This window comes from Brassica rapa, chromosome A05 (assembly GCF_000309985.2).
Source record: "Brassica rapa cultivar Chiifu-401-42 chromosome A05, CAAS_Brap_v3.01, whole genome shotgun sequence".
In the NCBI taxonomy this organism is placed as follows: Eukaryota; Viridiplantae; Streptophyta; class Magnoliopsida; order Brassicales; family Brassicaceae; genus Brassica; species Brassica rapa.
In genome coordinates, this window is record NC_024799.2 from 5,776,084 (window position 1) to 5,789,655 (window position 13,572).

The window sequence follows — 13,572 nt, forward strand, 5'->3', positions numbered from 1 at the left end:
AATATGATATTTTAAAAGCGTTTTGGAAACGAGATTCCATAAACTTTCACAAGGTTCCGATTCTGATTATGGTTTTGAAACGGAAAGCAGACGTCCGATGAAGCTTGTGTGTAAGTTACTGTTTAAGGTGTAACGAGCTTCTGATTGTGTAAAACGAATAGAATCAAACCGAACCCCATTAAATCATATGAAAGTTTACCAAAAGAAACGGATCGACTGTAGATATGGAGCCGTATGGACACGTTTAATAGCCCCATGACGACGCCTTATCTCCTGACTTGGCTGTTACAGTGACATTTGATTTCCCCAAAAACGTACAGACAAAAGTCAGAGAAACTCAACTCCACATAAACATCACATACAAACAAACAAAGCAAACCCCACTGTGACAAAGAAAAACTAGAGAGCCTTTAGAGTTAACGAACCAACACCAAGACTTTATTTCCGTTTTTCTCATCTGCTGCTGGTTTACAAGCCGTTAACAATGCCGTCTGGTGCGAAGAAGAGAAAGGCCTTGAAGAAGAAGGAGCTGGAAGCTTTTGGAGCCAGTCCAAGCAATAAAGGTGTCAATGGTCATGGTACTGTCTTCTTCTTTAAAAGTACTACAAGTTCATACTACTTAGTTGAATAATACACGTTGGTCCTAATTTATAAGAATCTTATTTTGGGAATCTTGTGACTTTACTGTACTCAAGAAGAACTCATATTCATGGCTTGAACAACTTTTTGTCGAAACATTGAAAACAAATCACACTTTCACTTTCGAATTGACTCGTGTTTGTATCTCTATGTTCTGTGTTCTTGGTACTTGCAAGTTGCATTATGTTCAGAAGAGAAAGTCTGTTACTGCGCTTTGTAGTAGTTTCTTTGATCATATTAAGTTCACTAAACATCTTAGGACATGATGAGCATGGAAGCCAAGATGAGGGAGAAAGTGATGGCAATTTGAGTTCCCCTGGTTCTCAAGGAAATGGAGAATTTTGGACAAGAGGTCCATCACCTTCTCCCTTATCTGGTCTGGGGAAGGACACTGTTAAACATAAAACAGAAGATGCAGGCCAAGAGGAGAATGGTGTGGAGGACAAACCACCCAAACCCTTTTCAGAGAATGTTACTCACAATACCAGTAAAGTCCCTTGTAAAGAGTCTGCTGGTACTTTGGAAACTGGACCTGCTGATGATTTTGTCTCAAAGGTTGTGATCCCTGACAAAAACAAGCAAGTTGAAATCTCGGATTCTGTTCAGCATAACTCTGATGAAAGTGAAGAGAAGCATAAACCAGAGGAAGCAAAGGAGGGTAGCATTCCAGGATCTGCTGCAGAAACAAGCAGAGATTTAAAGATTGTGAGAGAATGTTCTGAAGAGAAGGTATCATCATCATCATCTCTTGTTCTTTCTTTCTCCCCTCCTGTATTTGAGCTGATGTTTAGTTTCCTTAAATCTGCTGGACATATATATATATATGCAGAGTCTTTTGCCTTCTGGTCCACCAGTTGGTCGAACCTCGTGGCTGAGTTGCTGCGGTTTGTTTGATGTGATGGCAGGCTCTGGAAGATAATTACAGGCAAGTATTAGCCAAGACTTACTTTGCTACTGTTGATTCCTAGCACTGTGTCTGAAACTTTGTTTGCTCACAGAACCACCTACGGGTCCAATGATTAGATTTTATAGTATTTGATTATTTGCTATTGTGATTCATACAGTGAGTCCATGAGTTCTCCCCAATATTCTTGACTCATAGTGTGGTGATGAAGAACATGAGTAAAATATTCAACAAAGAGTGGACATCAGAAGCTCAAAGGACAGCCTTTTGCTAGATAATTATTTTAACAAGAAATATCATCTGTTTATGTCAAGGAATTTTCGTTTCATGAGATCTGAACATAGTTCTATTTTTTTATGTAATACGTATATTGTTTTTCGATGCAATTTCTTTTTAATCAGTTTCATGTATATATAAAAAAAACGGTAAACCGTTCCCCGGCGAGAAAATGTTAAATCTTGACTACGTGTTAAGGATATCTGAATGTAGTCAGATTCGAACTCAGCTCGTTTAGCGTCGTTTGAATTCCATGCTATCAATCGACCACTAGCACGTGGTTATTTCATGTATATATAATATATACACACAAAGTGCTACGTTAATGTTTACTTGGCCTCATCTGAACGCTAGCATTCACAATCACACGTTAGTTACTGAAATCGCAACAATGCAGTGAAGTTGTGTGAGTAAAATTCCGATGACTTTATGAGCTATTATTAACCAAGTAAACCAAACTAAATTGTCCACACAAATAGATAAACAAAAATTTATAGATTTTTCTTGTTTTTTTTTAACACTGGGTAACACATTACATCGTAGTACAATCTCTAACAGATTTTTTTTGTTTAAACATGCATACTTATGTAAATCTTTTCATCATTTGTGATTCTCGTATGGTGGTTTTGAAGCCGAACCAGAACTACTACGTAAACTTCACCACCAAATGCCCTTGATGGGCCGAAGCTTACGGCCCGTTAAAGTAAAATGAATAGGTTCCATGGCCTTAACACGCGTGGGTTTCATTTAGCTGGCAAGCAGTTAACACTCGAGTGTCTTCAGATCTGTGTCGGTGATCGACGCGGCATGGAATAATAATTATTAATTAATTTTGTTTTTGTCAACAATAATTATTAATTAATAATCTTCAAAAACACGAAATTGCGCATTAATTTAAAAAAAAAATAAAAAAATCATCCATTTAATGCCGTCGTTAACCCACAAAGCTCGCTCACTGGATTCTGGGGAGTTGAAATTAAAACTCAACTAGCTCCGATCCAGAAAATCTTACTACCTTCCTTGATCATCAAGTTGCAGTCTTTGAGAGGATCTTCTGGTAATCTCTCTGTGCCTCTCACTACCAGATCTCTTTGCTTCTGTCTTGGCGTTGCTTTCATGTCTGATTCGAACTGATCTTGTTCCTTTTTTTCACTTATAATGTTTTGTCCTGAAACTTTTTGCTTCATGTCTTGTTTTTTTTCGCAGTTCATTAAAATTAGATCCATTTTTGAATCTAAAAATTGTTAGTTATGTTGTAAGATCTGAGTGTAATTCAGTTCAGTTTGATTGATCTAGATCTGTAAGTATTTGTGTTATTGCTCTGTTTTCATATTGTCATCTTCCCAAAGTTTAGAACTTTGAGCCTAACCAGCTAACAAACTTAAAAGATATGATCATTTTCATCCTCTATAAGTGTGAATTAGTTTAAATCACATGTGTCTGAAATTGATAAAGCTTTGATATAACGAGATCCATTTTACATTTTGTGTTACTGATCTAAGTTTTACTGATTCCTCCATTGTCATATTTTTTTTCAGGTGGATGTGAGTGAAAGGTTTCATTGACAACGAGGAACATGGCCATGGGGAAGTATTCTCGTGTAGACGGGAAGAAATCATCGAGCTATGGGTTAACCATTACCATTGTTTTGGTTGTTTCCCTCTGTTTAGTTGGGACATGGATGTTCACTTCTTCTTGGTCTGCCTCGGATGATTCCGCTGGCTATTCATCTACCGATACTGCAAAAGATGTGGACTCTGTTACTAAGAACGTTGCTGAAGAAAAGAAGGAGGACAACGAGTCTGTGTCTGAGAATAACCAAGTGAAAAATGATCCTGAAGAAAGCTCTGATGAGAAAGCTGAGGTGGTCGAGGAGAGAAAGGAGAATGATGAGAGCAGTGAAGATGGGGAGAAAGAGAAGATTGTGAAAGAAGTAGAATCCGAAAGCCATGAATCAAAGGAGAAGGTTGTGAAAGAAGCAGAATCCGAAAGTGATGAGGCAAAGGAGAAGGAGAAGACTCAGCTAGAAGAGAGCACAGAGGAAAACAAATCTGAGGATGGTAATAATGTAACCGAAGAGAACGCTAGTGAAACTGAAGAAAGCACCGAGAAGAGCAACAAGGAAGTCTTTCCAGCTGGTGACCAGGCCGAGATTACAAAAGAGACTACCACTAAAGATGGATCTTGGTCAACACAGTTGGTCGAGTCGCAGAACGAGAAGAAAGCACAAGAGTCTTCTGTACCTAAAGACCAACAAAGTGGATATGAATGGAAGACGTGCAATGTGACTGCTGGACCAGACTACATCCCTTGCCTTGACAACTTGCAAGTCATCAAAAGGCTTCAGTCTACGATGCATTACGAGCACCGCGAGCGTCATTGCCCTGAGGAGTCTCCACGTTGCCTTGTGTCTCTCCCTGATGGGTATAAGCGTTCCATCAAGTGGCCAAACAGCAGAGAAAAGGTGAGACCAAAACTGCTTGTACTCCTTTCAATGCTCAATACATACTGTTCTTATGTTTGTTTGATTGCAGATCTGGTACAACAATGTTCCCCACACCAAGCTTGCAGCGATCAAGGGACATCAAAACTGGGTGAAGATGAGCGGTGAACATCTCACATTCCCTGGTGGCGGTACTCAGTTTGTGAACGGTGCTCTTCACTACATTGATTTCATCCAAGAGGTAACAGTTTATAACTTTCTAGTTACAAGGCATGATGAATACTGAAGTGATTGTATTTGTTTGCAGTCGTATCCTGCTATTGCGTGGGGAAACAGAACCCGTGTTATATTGGATGTTGGGTGTGGAGTTGCTAGCTTTGGAGGTTTCCTTTTCGAAAGAGACGTCCTTGCTTTGTCGTTTGCACCAAAGGATGAGCACGAGGCGCAAGTGCAGTTTGCGCTGGAGCGTGGTATTCCTGCGATGTTGAATGTTATGGGAACCAAAAGATTACCCTTCCCCGGTTCTGTTTTTGACCTTATCCATTGTGCTCGTTGTAGAGTCCCTTGGCACATTGAAGGTAAACTCATTGTGTTCTTTTTGTCTTAGTTGTGTTCTAAATGATAACATTGCTTTTGGTTGTTGTTTGAAATGAAGGTGGTAAGCTCCTTTTGGAACTGAACCGTGCTTTGAGACCGGGTGGTTTCTTTGTCTGGTCAGCCACTCCAGTCTATAGGAAGAACGAGGAAGATTCTGGTATATGGAAAGGTAGGAAACTTTTTGATTGCTCTCTACCTCAAAATAGGCTTTTGGAATTTGATTCTAACCTTTCTTTGTGTTGTTGTAGCAATGTCTGAGCTTACAAAGGCAATGTGTTGGAAGCTGGTGACAATTAAGAAAGACAAATTGAATGAGGTTGGTGCCGCCATATATCAAAAGCCAACTACTAATGAGTGTTACAACAAAAGACCTCAAAATGATCCTCCTCTCTGCAAGGACTCCGATGATCAAAACGCAGCTTGGTAGAGTGTCCTCAAACCCTTTCTCAATTCCACTAGTAAAGCAATGCAATCTGATGCATATATGTTTGATTTACTGTTTTTAGGAATGTTCCACTTGAGGCATGTATGCATAAAGTGACAGAGGACTCATCAAAGCGAGGAGCATCATGGCCCAACATGTGGCCAGAGAGGCTCGAGACAGCACCTGAGTGGTTGGACTCACAGGAAGGTGTTTATGGAAAGCCTGCCCCAGAGGATTTCGCAGCGGACCAAGAGAAGTGGAAGACTGTTGTCTCGAAGTCGTACATTGATGGCATGGGGATCGATTGGTCTAACGTGAGAAACGTGATGGACATGAGGGCAGTCTATGGAGGATTTGCTGCTGCTTTGAAGGATCTGAAGCTATGGGTGATGAACGTGGTTCCTGTGGACGCTCCTGATACGCTTCCAGTCATATATGAACGTGGTTTGTTTGGAATCTATCATGACTGGTGTGAATCATTCAACACTTATCCAAGGACTTATGACCTTCTCCATGCTGATCATCTTTTCTCCACCCTAAGGAAGAGGTAGATAACAACACCACATGTTCTCATCTGATGTGATGGATATAAACCTTGTTCTTTTGCATTACAGGTGCAAGTTGGAATCGGTAATGGCTGAAGTTGATCGGATTCTGAGACCAGAGGGAACTTTCATCATAAGAGACGACATGGAGACAATAGGGGAGGTTGAGAAGATGGTGAAGTCCATGAAATGGGAGGTGAAAACTACACAGTCTAAAGACAATGAAGGCTTGCTTTCGATTAAGAAGTCATGGTGGCGTCCTACACAAACTGAGACAATCGAATCGGCCATAGCTTAAGACAAGTCAGAAAAGCCATCACACTTGAGTATAGTTTCATTCATGTTTGGTTTTCTTTCAGGCCTTCAGAAGGCTCTTGCTTATCAAAATTGAATTATTAGTTTAATATTTGTATCTTTTACGTATACGTAAACTCATGAACACAAAGTTCTTTTGAAATCATTTGCCCTTTTGGAAGCTTGTATACGTCTGAATAGGTTAAAGGTCGCATGTTTGATTAGTGATGAGCTCTATAATCGTAATGGTAAAACTTTAAGAAAAGATGATGTCGGCCAACAAAACTGTCAGAATCACAAAACATAGCTCAAGTATGAATCTGAAACAAAATCTACATGTCTGCGAAGAAAGCTCTGTTGTCCACTGGATTTGCTTTGCTTTTTGTTTTCCTCTTGCTACCTGTACAAGAAAACATCGAGATGAGATCATAATCAAGATCCATCTTTAAGAAAATGTTCCAGAAAGTTGGGTAGGTTTCTCTTTATACCTTTGGAAGGCTTGGGATCATTGTCAAGGTCCATCCCATCGTTGTCGCTGTCACTGTCATCTGCAGCTCCCGATGCGTTTCCATTAGCACCTTCTATAATCTCTTCTAGATCCCACAGCTTCATAACCAGGAACACCAACAAAACAAATCAGGGATCTATTTGTGTAACTTGTTTTTAGAGAGGAGAGAGAATAGATACCTTGAGCATACTGTCATGAGCTGTGCTACCAAGAAACTTGTTATCATGCGAGAGAGCTACAATAGAGGTTTAACACGAACAAAGTTAGAAACACTCATTCTACACAATGTACAAGAGTTTACAAAGATCTGCAAAATGCAAATACCGAGATCTTCAATAGGGAACTCGTGAGACCCAATTGGCTGTATGATTCTGTTGGGCAGTATTCCAACGAGGCTGGAGAAAGAATGCAAAAAAAAACTTGATTAAACCAAGCAGTGGAGATAAACAGTAAAGAGGCTTTTATGATGGAAGAAGAGTGTTTCTTCTCGTTACCTTATTATTCCATTATCACATCCAGTGAAAAGTCTATCCTCATCAAGCTACAACATAAATCAACAAGACTTCACTTAGTCAACAGCCTACTAACGTTATCGTAACCATATGCTTGAAAAAAAGAAAAATTTCATCTCACCTTTAATAGGACATCAACTGAATTTGGAGATAGATCAACAAACCGATCGCTGTAGAATGCAAAAAAAGATTTCAAATACGCAAGTCTAAATACATAATAATTCCAATAAGTAAGACCATTAACATAGTTAGTGTTGGAGATATATGGCTTACCTACAATCTTTGAAAAATCCCCATGAGTACAACATGAGAATACCATTTTGAGTTCCACAGATAGCTTTACGGCCATTCTGAAATCAATCAGGTAAGAGGGAAACAATAACACACATCAGGTAAGTAGCAACAATGTGGAGACAGAAGGGCTTGAGATGACACATTCTGGTCACAGAATCTGTACCTTCATGATAACAACAGAAAGCAGCTCGTCTTCAGAAAACTCTGACTGAGCTTGGACTTTATTCGTTCTGAGATTACAGACAGATAGTGTCCCATCTCCACTAAACAGAATCAAAGAAACAAAAGAAAAGGATGGATAAGAGGAAAAGTCCTCTATGAAAATTCTAAAAGCACTATGTTCATTGAATCAGATGAATACAAAAAATTCAAACCTTGTTGCCACTAGCTTCATTGAATCAGATGCAATGGTCATGTCAGAAATGTAATCCTCGTGTACACTGAACTCGTGAGAGCAAGAGCGCTGCCTCGTATCCCAAATCTGAGCAGATGAAAGCACATTTACTATCATAAAAACAAGAACATAACTCACTCCAAAGGAGTAGCATTAGAGTAAGTTGTATCACAGTTGCGTTAATGATTAAAGACAAAAGAGAATAATATCTTTGAACAGACCTTAACACATCCTTTATCATCCCCTGAAGCGATGGTTGTCTCAGTGACAGTTATCAAAGTATTAACAGCATCCCTACAAGACCAATGCGGAAACATTCTCAGTCAATAAAAGATCACCAGTGAATAAAAAAAAAGGTGTATCTCAAGGGAATTAGAATATTACTCGTGAGCATTCTCAAGACGTGCAACACTAGCACCAGTCTCCACATCAGTAGCTAGAATAGAGCAATCAGCTGAAGCCGTGACGATTCCTAATAAACCCAAAGAAAAACATTACAACTTAAAAGTTGTTCAGACATGAGCTCAAATTAGTGTTGTAAAGCTAAAAGGAACAAACTTTGGCCATCGTCAATGAAGCGAACAGCTCTGCAAGACTCCTTATGGGCACGAACCTTACGCTCCCTAACACACACAAAAAAAAACGATTTTTAAACGACCCACAAGAAAAAGACACAAACTTTAGAGATTTAAAAGATTGTTTTAGTACCTGACAAGTGAAGACTCTGTGTCATAACGGTATCTGCAAGAAAAAAGAAAGAAACAGAGTAAGATGTTAACATGATTGGTGCTTGTTTTGTGGAATTGAAAGAGAAGGGTGGCTTTGGAGAGTTACAGATGCAATTGTCCATCGATGAGACCAGCAGCTACAAGATTCTTCGATGGGTGGAAGTCTATACCGAACGCGTTTGCTCCCAAATCGATCTCCATCACCACAGTGTCGAGAGAAGTCACCGAATCAAGCCGTCGTGTCGATTTTGAGTAAGGTTTATTTAGGGTTTTTACTTATTTTATTAATTTTCTCCGAAATTAGAAAAAGGCAAAACTTTGAAACGCTGCCGTTTTGTCAGATTTTCAGAATTTAGGAAAAAAAAGGAAACAATGAAACGCCGCCGTTTTATCAGATTTTCAGAATTTAGGAAAAAAAAAAAGAAAACAACGAAACGCAGTCGTTTTATCTAATTTTCAGAACATGGAAAAAAGGAAAACAATGAAACGCGGCCGTTTTAATCAGATTTTCAGAATTAAGAAAAAAAAAAGGAAAACAATGAAACCGCCACCGTTTTAATTAGATTTTCCGATTCGGGAAAAAAGGAAAACTTGGACCTCACGGAGTTTGACTAGTATCTCTATATAATAAGCAAGTCAAGTGGTCTTCAACCAAACATTCTGAAAACAAACAAAACACAGAGAACATAGAGATAACGATTTAGAGAAGAGAAAGAAAAAACACACAAAGAAAGAATGAGTCAAGAACGTATTGCAGAAACTAGGGTTAGGTCTCGTTCCGTCGACAACACGGAAGAGGTTCTTGATGATCTTGCGGAGGAACCTAGGGCTATTCCTATCGACGACAAAGTAGGGAAGAAGAGACAGAGGAATCAAAAAGACGAGTCTCGACCTAACAAGAAGAAGAAGAAGCAAGACTCGGTTCGTGCAGAGATCGAAGAGATGTGGGATTCACTCACGAACACCAACACTCCAAACCCTAACCCTACTAAGGCTGTTATCGATCGCGCCAAGAGGAAGGAAGACAACGACGAGATAGCCAAACTCTTCCAAGTGAGAAAACGCAAGTCCGTGTGGCAGAAAACGAAAGCCGAGATCGCGTTGCAAGTCGAACAAGTCATGGCCAATCTCGAGCTCGCGGTAGAGGACGACGTGGAGCTCAACAAGCAAGGCCAACCCGCGACCAACAAGCTCACCAAGCTCCCTATCCTCGTCGGGGCTCTCTCCAAGAAACACCTCCAAGCCGCGTTCTTGGACCACGGGGTGCTCAGCCTCCTCAAGAACTGGCTCGAGCCTCTTCCGGACGGTAGCTTGCCGAACACGAACGTCCGCACCTCTGTTTTACAGATTCTCGACGATTTAAGCATCATTCTAGGGAAAGGAGAGGGGTGCAGGAGGGAGCAGCTGGTTAAGAGCGGTCTCGCTAAGGTTGTGATGTTCTTGTCGAGGACGGACGAGGAGACTAGGGGTAACAGGAGGCTTGCTAACGACTTGGTTAACAAATGGGGGCATATGATTTACGATAGGAGCACGAGGTTCGAGGACATGTTGAGCCAAGAGGAGAGGGAAGAGCAAGAGGAGGTGCTTTCGAGAAGAGAGAAGAAGAAGAAAGCTCGGGAAGTGAGAGTTGGAGGGTTTGATGAGGATGTGGACTTCTCTGTGGAAGAGAAACCAAAGGTGCCAGGTGGTAGAGTGGTGACGGTGGTGCCGACGGCGACGGCGATGGAGTTTGTGCTACGGCCTAGACCGAAAGTTGACGAGAGGCTCAAGGCTCGTGCGAAGATGCACCTTGCTGGCGGAAGGTATGAAAATTTGATGAAGAGAGTGAAGGAGAGGAAGGCGGTTAGGGAACAATCTATGCATGCCTTGAAGCTTAGTGTTGACGGTCACAGCAAGCCTAAGTACTAGTAGATATTGTTACTAGTTGTGTCTAGTGATTAAGATAAAGAGAGATTAAACTGACTATGTAGAACTCCTAAAGTGTTATTATACAATGAATATATAAAGACTTTTTTTGCTTGTGAAATATATGTGCGGTGACAAATCAAACAACTCCTAACTCTGGACATAGGGCTGAAAGACAGAACAGGTGCTTCTTTAAACATACAAATGTCATATGGTCTATGTTATGCATTTTAAGATTAAAAATGATCCTACAAAAAAAGAGCCGTGAAGATAACTGCTGTTAGGAAAACATTAGGAAATGAGATTACTCTCTGGATCCCAATGCCAAAATTTACAACATGGGGGGAGAGAACTGCTATTAGCTCCTTTGCTCAGATTGCAAAACCATCAGCTGTTAAAGACTGTAGGTTCAGGTTTTTTACATTGGCAACAAGGAAGTTAGTTGCTTTGAATTCAAATATGTAAAAATTTTATTTGGTCACAAGTGAAATTACTAGAAACATTAGAAAAGCATATAATTTGTATTACAAGGAAAACTACAAGCGAAAATTTTGTTTAAACAACAAAAAAAAGTCTAAGCTCTTCTCAAACTGTGTTCAACCCTTTTGAAGTTGCCACAGTAGCTAACGTGCCTTCTCTGCTTTGAAACTGCGTACAACTTTTACGCTAACTTAGAACCCGAAGAAGCCGAGTTCACTTGCTTTTTCCTTCTCAAAGGTCTCGAAATACTGATATATGATTGTGACCGCCAAGAGAATTCCAGTCCCGGACCCAATGGCTCCCATGAAATCAGCAAGAACGGTCAATGCACCGATACACACTCCTCCGAAAGCTGCTGCTGTTGGGATATACCTGTTCAGCTCCTTCTGTAAGTTTGACTCTCTGTGTCCCGGCATCACCATTTGTTGTTCCTGTCACGCACGGAGTTTCCAAATATCAAACACCCAACACACCATGTATGCAAACTCAGTTTATATATAAATTGAGCTGTTATGATTGTTATTACCTTGAGCTGCTTAGCTACGTCCCTAGCAGAAGATCCGGAGACCTCAATCCATGTCTTTGAGAAAAGGGCACAAGCGGTGAGCATGAACACAATGTAGAACAGTGCATGGAAAGGGTGAGCTGCCATGTCCGAGAAGCTGCAATCATATAGCAACATTTATTCACCGAATCTGTTGGTGGATATATCAATTTGATGGATTAAAAAGAATACTGAACGAGACTTTGCATTACCTTGCTGGAGCTGTGATGAGGTAAGCCAGACCACTAACTGGAATAGACTGCCCACTGTACTCAGATTCTTTCCACTGTCCCAAAAGGTTTACAAAGAAATTTCCACTGAACTTCCTGTAGAGAAGCTGTTCACCACAAGAGAGATCCAACGTCAGCATTATGTTATTGTGGAGATAATCCACTGTAAGAATGTGTGTATACCTGAGAGATGAAGTAAAGATTCGAGACGAGAGCGGATTGTAGGATGATGGGCATGTTAGAGGTGTAGAACAGCTTGATTGGGTAAGAACCCTGTTGCCCACGTGCATTCTTTGATCTCACAGGCAAAACCACACGGAACCCTTGGAAGTAGATCACAATCAGGAAGATCAAGACCGTGGCAAGCAAGTTGGTAACATTCGGAAGGTTTTGCCGGTAGAACGCTTGGCGCAGAGCAGCAACCTTGTTGGACTTAGTTATCAGCATATGGAATAATGCGATAACAGCACCTTCAAACTCAGCTCCACGGCCAGTGTTGATTGTAGTTGGGCTAAACGCCTTCCAGATAATGCTCTCACTGCGTATCATCAACTTCAATTCCTAAGAACTCCATTTTACCATAAATGATCTTGTGAAAGGAAGGGCTCGGTCTTACCAGATGTTAGTGGCAATAAAAAGGGAAATTCCTGAGCCGAGACCGTATCCTTTCTGAAGAAGCTCGTCAAGGCAGATAACAATGATTCCAGCAAAGAAAAGCTGGAGGATGATGAGAATAGCGTTACCAACACCAAGCTGACCAACGGGTCCATACATTCCAGAAAGAACATACGCAACAGCTTCACCGATGGCGATCAGAATACCAAGAAGCTTCTGAGCACCATTCCTAACAAAGCAAAGTCCAAAAACACAGAGTAAGAACTCACTCACACGGCCACACAGCTCAAACAAAAGGGCACGACTTACAAGAGGGCACGATCCTCGCGCACATTGTTGTCAACCTCGATAATCTTGGAACCTGCCAAGAGCTGCATCACGAGTCCAGAGGTAACGATAGGAGTGATACCAAGCTCCATGACAGTCCCACGGTTGGAGGCAAGAATGACACGCATCCAGTAGAAAGGATCGGCACCCGTAGTTGAATGAATACCGTAGAGAGGAAGCTGACTGCAGACAAGGAAGATGAAGAGAGAGATGACAGTGTAGATAACCTTCTCTCTGAAAGGCACCTTCCTGTCAGCACTCTGCACCTCTGGAAGAAAAGCCAAGAATGGCCTCACCAAATGCAAAACTCTAAATCCTCCTCCCATTGTCTCAAAGCTGATCCAAAGTTTCTTAAAACTGATTCATTCACAAAATGAACCAAAGTTAAAAGCTTTACATAAAAAATTCTCAAAACTGATTCATTCACAAACACCACAGAGTTTCTAATAAGTAGATCAATCTAGCTCTCAGAGCAAACCCGAGAACAACAAAAAGAATGAAACTTTACTTGACTATAGAGGAGCTAAGGAATATACAATCTAATCTAAAAACCAGATCTATTAAAAAAACGCCTCTGATAAATCAATTCGATACACATCTATGCTACCCAGAACATTCAAAAACAGATCTAAAAACAACGATCAACACAGATCTATAACTCATGCCCACCCATCCAATCTGTTCTCACGATTGGGAGAATACAAACAGGGATCGGAAGAGATTAATAGTGAGGAGAGAAGCTAGATCTAATGAATAGAGAAGAGAAAGACGGATCACCTCTCCGGCTATACACACGGCGGAGAAAGAGCGAGCTTGATGGTTAAAGAGAGACGAAGGTCACACTTGTAATTAAATTCATTTCAGATTTTTATTTATTTGTTTATTTATGGATAAATGCTAAATCGTGGCGATG

General features: G+C 40.7%; 6 protein-coding genes across 9 annotated transcripts in view; 4 read left to right on the forward strand and 2 right to left on the reverse strand.

Moving 5' to 3' along the window:
• LOC117134085 overlaps positions 1–13,572 on the forward strand; it is a 905,201-nt gene that overhangs the window by 216,731 nt on the left and 674,898 nt on the right. The window lies entirely within an intron of this gene.
• Positions 174–1,976, forward strand: LOC103867466. Of its 3 annotated transcripts, none has more exons than XM_009145540.3 (4): positions 174–578; positions 899–1,368; positions 1,545–1,564; positions 1,704–1,957. In XM_009145540.3, exons 1-4 carry the CDS (start codon positions 485–487, stop codon positions 1,732–1,734), a joined length of 615 nt encoding a protein of 204 aa, XP_009143788.1. In that variant the 5' UTR covers positions 174–484; the 3' UTR covers positions 1,735–1,957. The 3 variants fall into 3 exon arrangements, with proteins under 3 accessions (XP_009143788.1, XP_009143787.1, XP_009143786.1); XM_009145538.3 differs by having other exon boundaries at positions 181–578; positions 1,469–1,564; positions 1,704–1,976; XM_009145539.3 differs by having other exon boundaries at positions 1,545–1,943.
• LOC103867468 (probable methyltransferase PMT25) lies at positions 2,616–6,310 on the forward strand. Its single transcript, XM_009145541.3, has 8 exons — positions 2,616–2,876; positions 3,358–4,283; positions 4,354–4,503; positions 4,570–4,840; positions 4,918–5,028; positions 5,108–5,282; positions 5,366–5,830; positions 5,898–6,310. The coding sequence occupies exons 2-8, from the start codon at positions 3,396–3,398 to the stop codon at positions 6,124–6,126; spliced, it is 2,289 nt and encodes a 762-aa protein (XP_009143789.1). The 5' UTR covers positions 2,616–2,876; positions 3,358–3,395; the 3' UTR covers positions 6,127–6,310.
• On the reverse strand, positions 6,353–8,844 carry LOC103867469 (WD repeat-containing protein 55). Its single transcript, XM_009145542.3, has 14 exons — positions 8,665–8,844; positions 8,539–8,571; positions 8,389–8,453; positions 8,215–8,302; positions 8,052–8,124; positions 7,811–7,917; positions 7,600–7,699; positions 7,416–7,492; positions 7,264–7,312; positions 7,125–7,171; positions 6,955–7,025; positions 6,810–6,865; positions 6,611–6,728; positions 6,353–6,522 (listed from the first exon to the last, which is right to left on the reverse strand). Exons 1-14 carry the CDS (start codon positions 8,757–8,759, stop codon positions 6,455–6,457), a joined length of 1,047 nt encoding a protein of 348 aa, XP_009143790.1. The 5' UTR covers positions 8,760–8,844; the 3' UTR covers positions 6,353–6,454.
• On the forward strand, positions 8,898–11,133 carry LOC103867470 (protein IWS1 homolog 2). Its single transcript, XM_009145543.3, has one exon. The coding sequence runs from the start codon at positions 9,294–9,296 to the stop codon at positions 10,464–10,466; it is 1,173 nt and encodes a 390-aa protein (XP_009143791.1). The 5' UTR covers positions 8,898–9,293; the 3' UTR covers positions 10,467–11,133.
• Positions 10,898–13,571, reverse strand: LOC103867471 (protein transport protein Sec61 subunit alpha). 2 transcript variants are annotated; one of them, XM_009145545.3, is made up of 7 exons: positions 13,437–13,571; positions 12,642–13,016; positions 12,334–12,561; positions 11,901–12,255; positions 11,700–11,824; positions 11,470–11,605; positions 10,898–11,374 (listed from the first exon to the last, which is right to left on the reverse strand). In XM_009145545.3, the coding sequence occupies exons 2-7, from the start codon at positions 12,983–12,985 to the stop codon at positions 11,135–11,137; spliced, it is 1,428 nt and encodes a 475-aa protein (XP_009143793.1). In that variant the 5' UTR covers positions 12,986–13,016; positions 13,437–13,571; the 3' UTR covers positions 10,898–11,134. The 2 variants fall into 2 exon arrangements, with proteins under 2 accessions (XP_009143793.1, XP_033147648.1); XM_033291757.1 differs by having other exon boundaries at positions 12,642–13,021; positions 13,437–13,529.

Excerpts from the sequence above, each read along its gene's own strand:
- LOC103867466 (XM_009145538.3), top strand. The coding sequence starts at position 485 with ATGCCGTCTGGTGCGAAGAAGAGAAAGGCCTTGAAGAAGAAGGAGCTG. Across the intron at positions 579-898 it reads TAAAGGTGTCAATGGTCATG|GACATGATGAGCATGGAAGC; the intron begins GTACTGTCTTCT and ends TAAACATCTTAG. Across the intron at positions 1,369-1,468 it reads GAGAATGTTCTGAAGAGAAG|AGTCTTTTGCCTTCTGGTCC; the intron begins GTATCATCATCA and ends ATATATATGCAG.
- LOC103867471 (XM_009145545.3), bottom strand. The coding sequence starts at position 12,985 with ATGGGAGGAGGATTTAGAGTTTTGCATTTGGTGAGGCCATTCTTGGCT. Across the intron at positions 12,562-12,641 it reads CGCGAGGATCGTGCCCTCTT|GAATGGTGCTCAGAAGCTTC; the intron begins GTAAGTCGTGCC and ends TTGCTTTGTTAG. Across the intron at positions 12,256-12,333 it reads TTTATTGCCACTAACATCTG|TGAGAGCATTATCTGGAAGG; the intron begins GTAAGACCGAGC and ends GATGATACGCAG.
- LOC103867469 (XM_009145542.3), bottom strand. The coding sequence starts at position 8,759 with ATGGAGATCGATTTGGGAGCAAACGCGTTCGGTATAGACTTCCACCCA. Across the intron at positions 7,700-7,810 it reads ATGAAGCTAGTGGCAACAAG|TGGAGATGGGACACTATCTG; the intron begins GTTTGAATTTTT and ends GATTCTGTTTAG. Across the intron at positions 7,026-7,124 it reads TGTGATAATGGAATAATAAG|CCTCGTTGGAATACTGCCCA; the intron begins GTAACGAGAAGA and ends TTCTTTCTCCAG.
- LOC103867468 (XM_009145541.3), top strand. The coding sequence starts at position 3,396 with ATGGCCATGGGGAAGTATTCTCGTGTAGACGGGAAGAAATCATCGAGC. Across the intron at positions 5,029-5,107 it reads AGATTCTGGTATATGGAAAG|CAATGTCTGAGCTTACAAAG; the intron begins GTAGGAAACTTT and ends GTGTTGTTGTAG. Across the intron at positions 5,831-5,897 it reads TTCTCCACCCTAAGGAAGAG|GTGCAAGTTGGAATCGGTAA; the intron begins GTAGATAACAAC and ends TTTGCATTACAG.
- LOC103867470 (XM_009145543.3), top strand. The coding sequence starts at position 9,294 with ATGAGTCAAGAACGTATTGCAGAAACTAGGGTTAGGTCTCGTTCCGTC.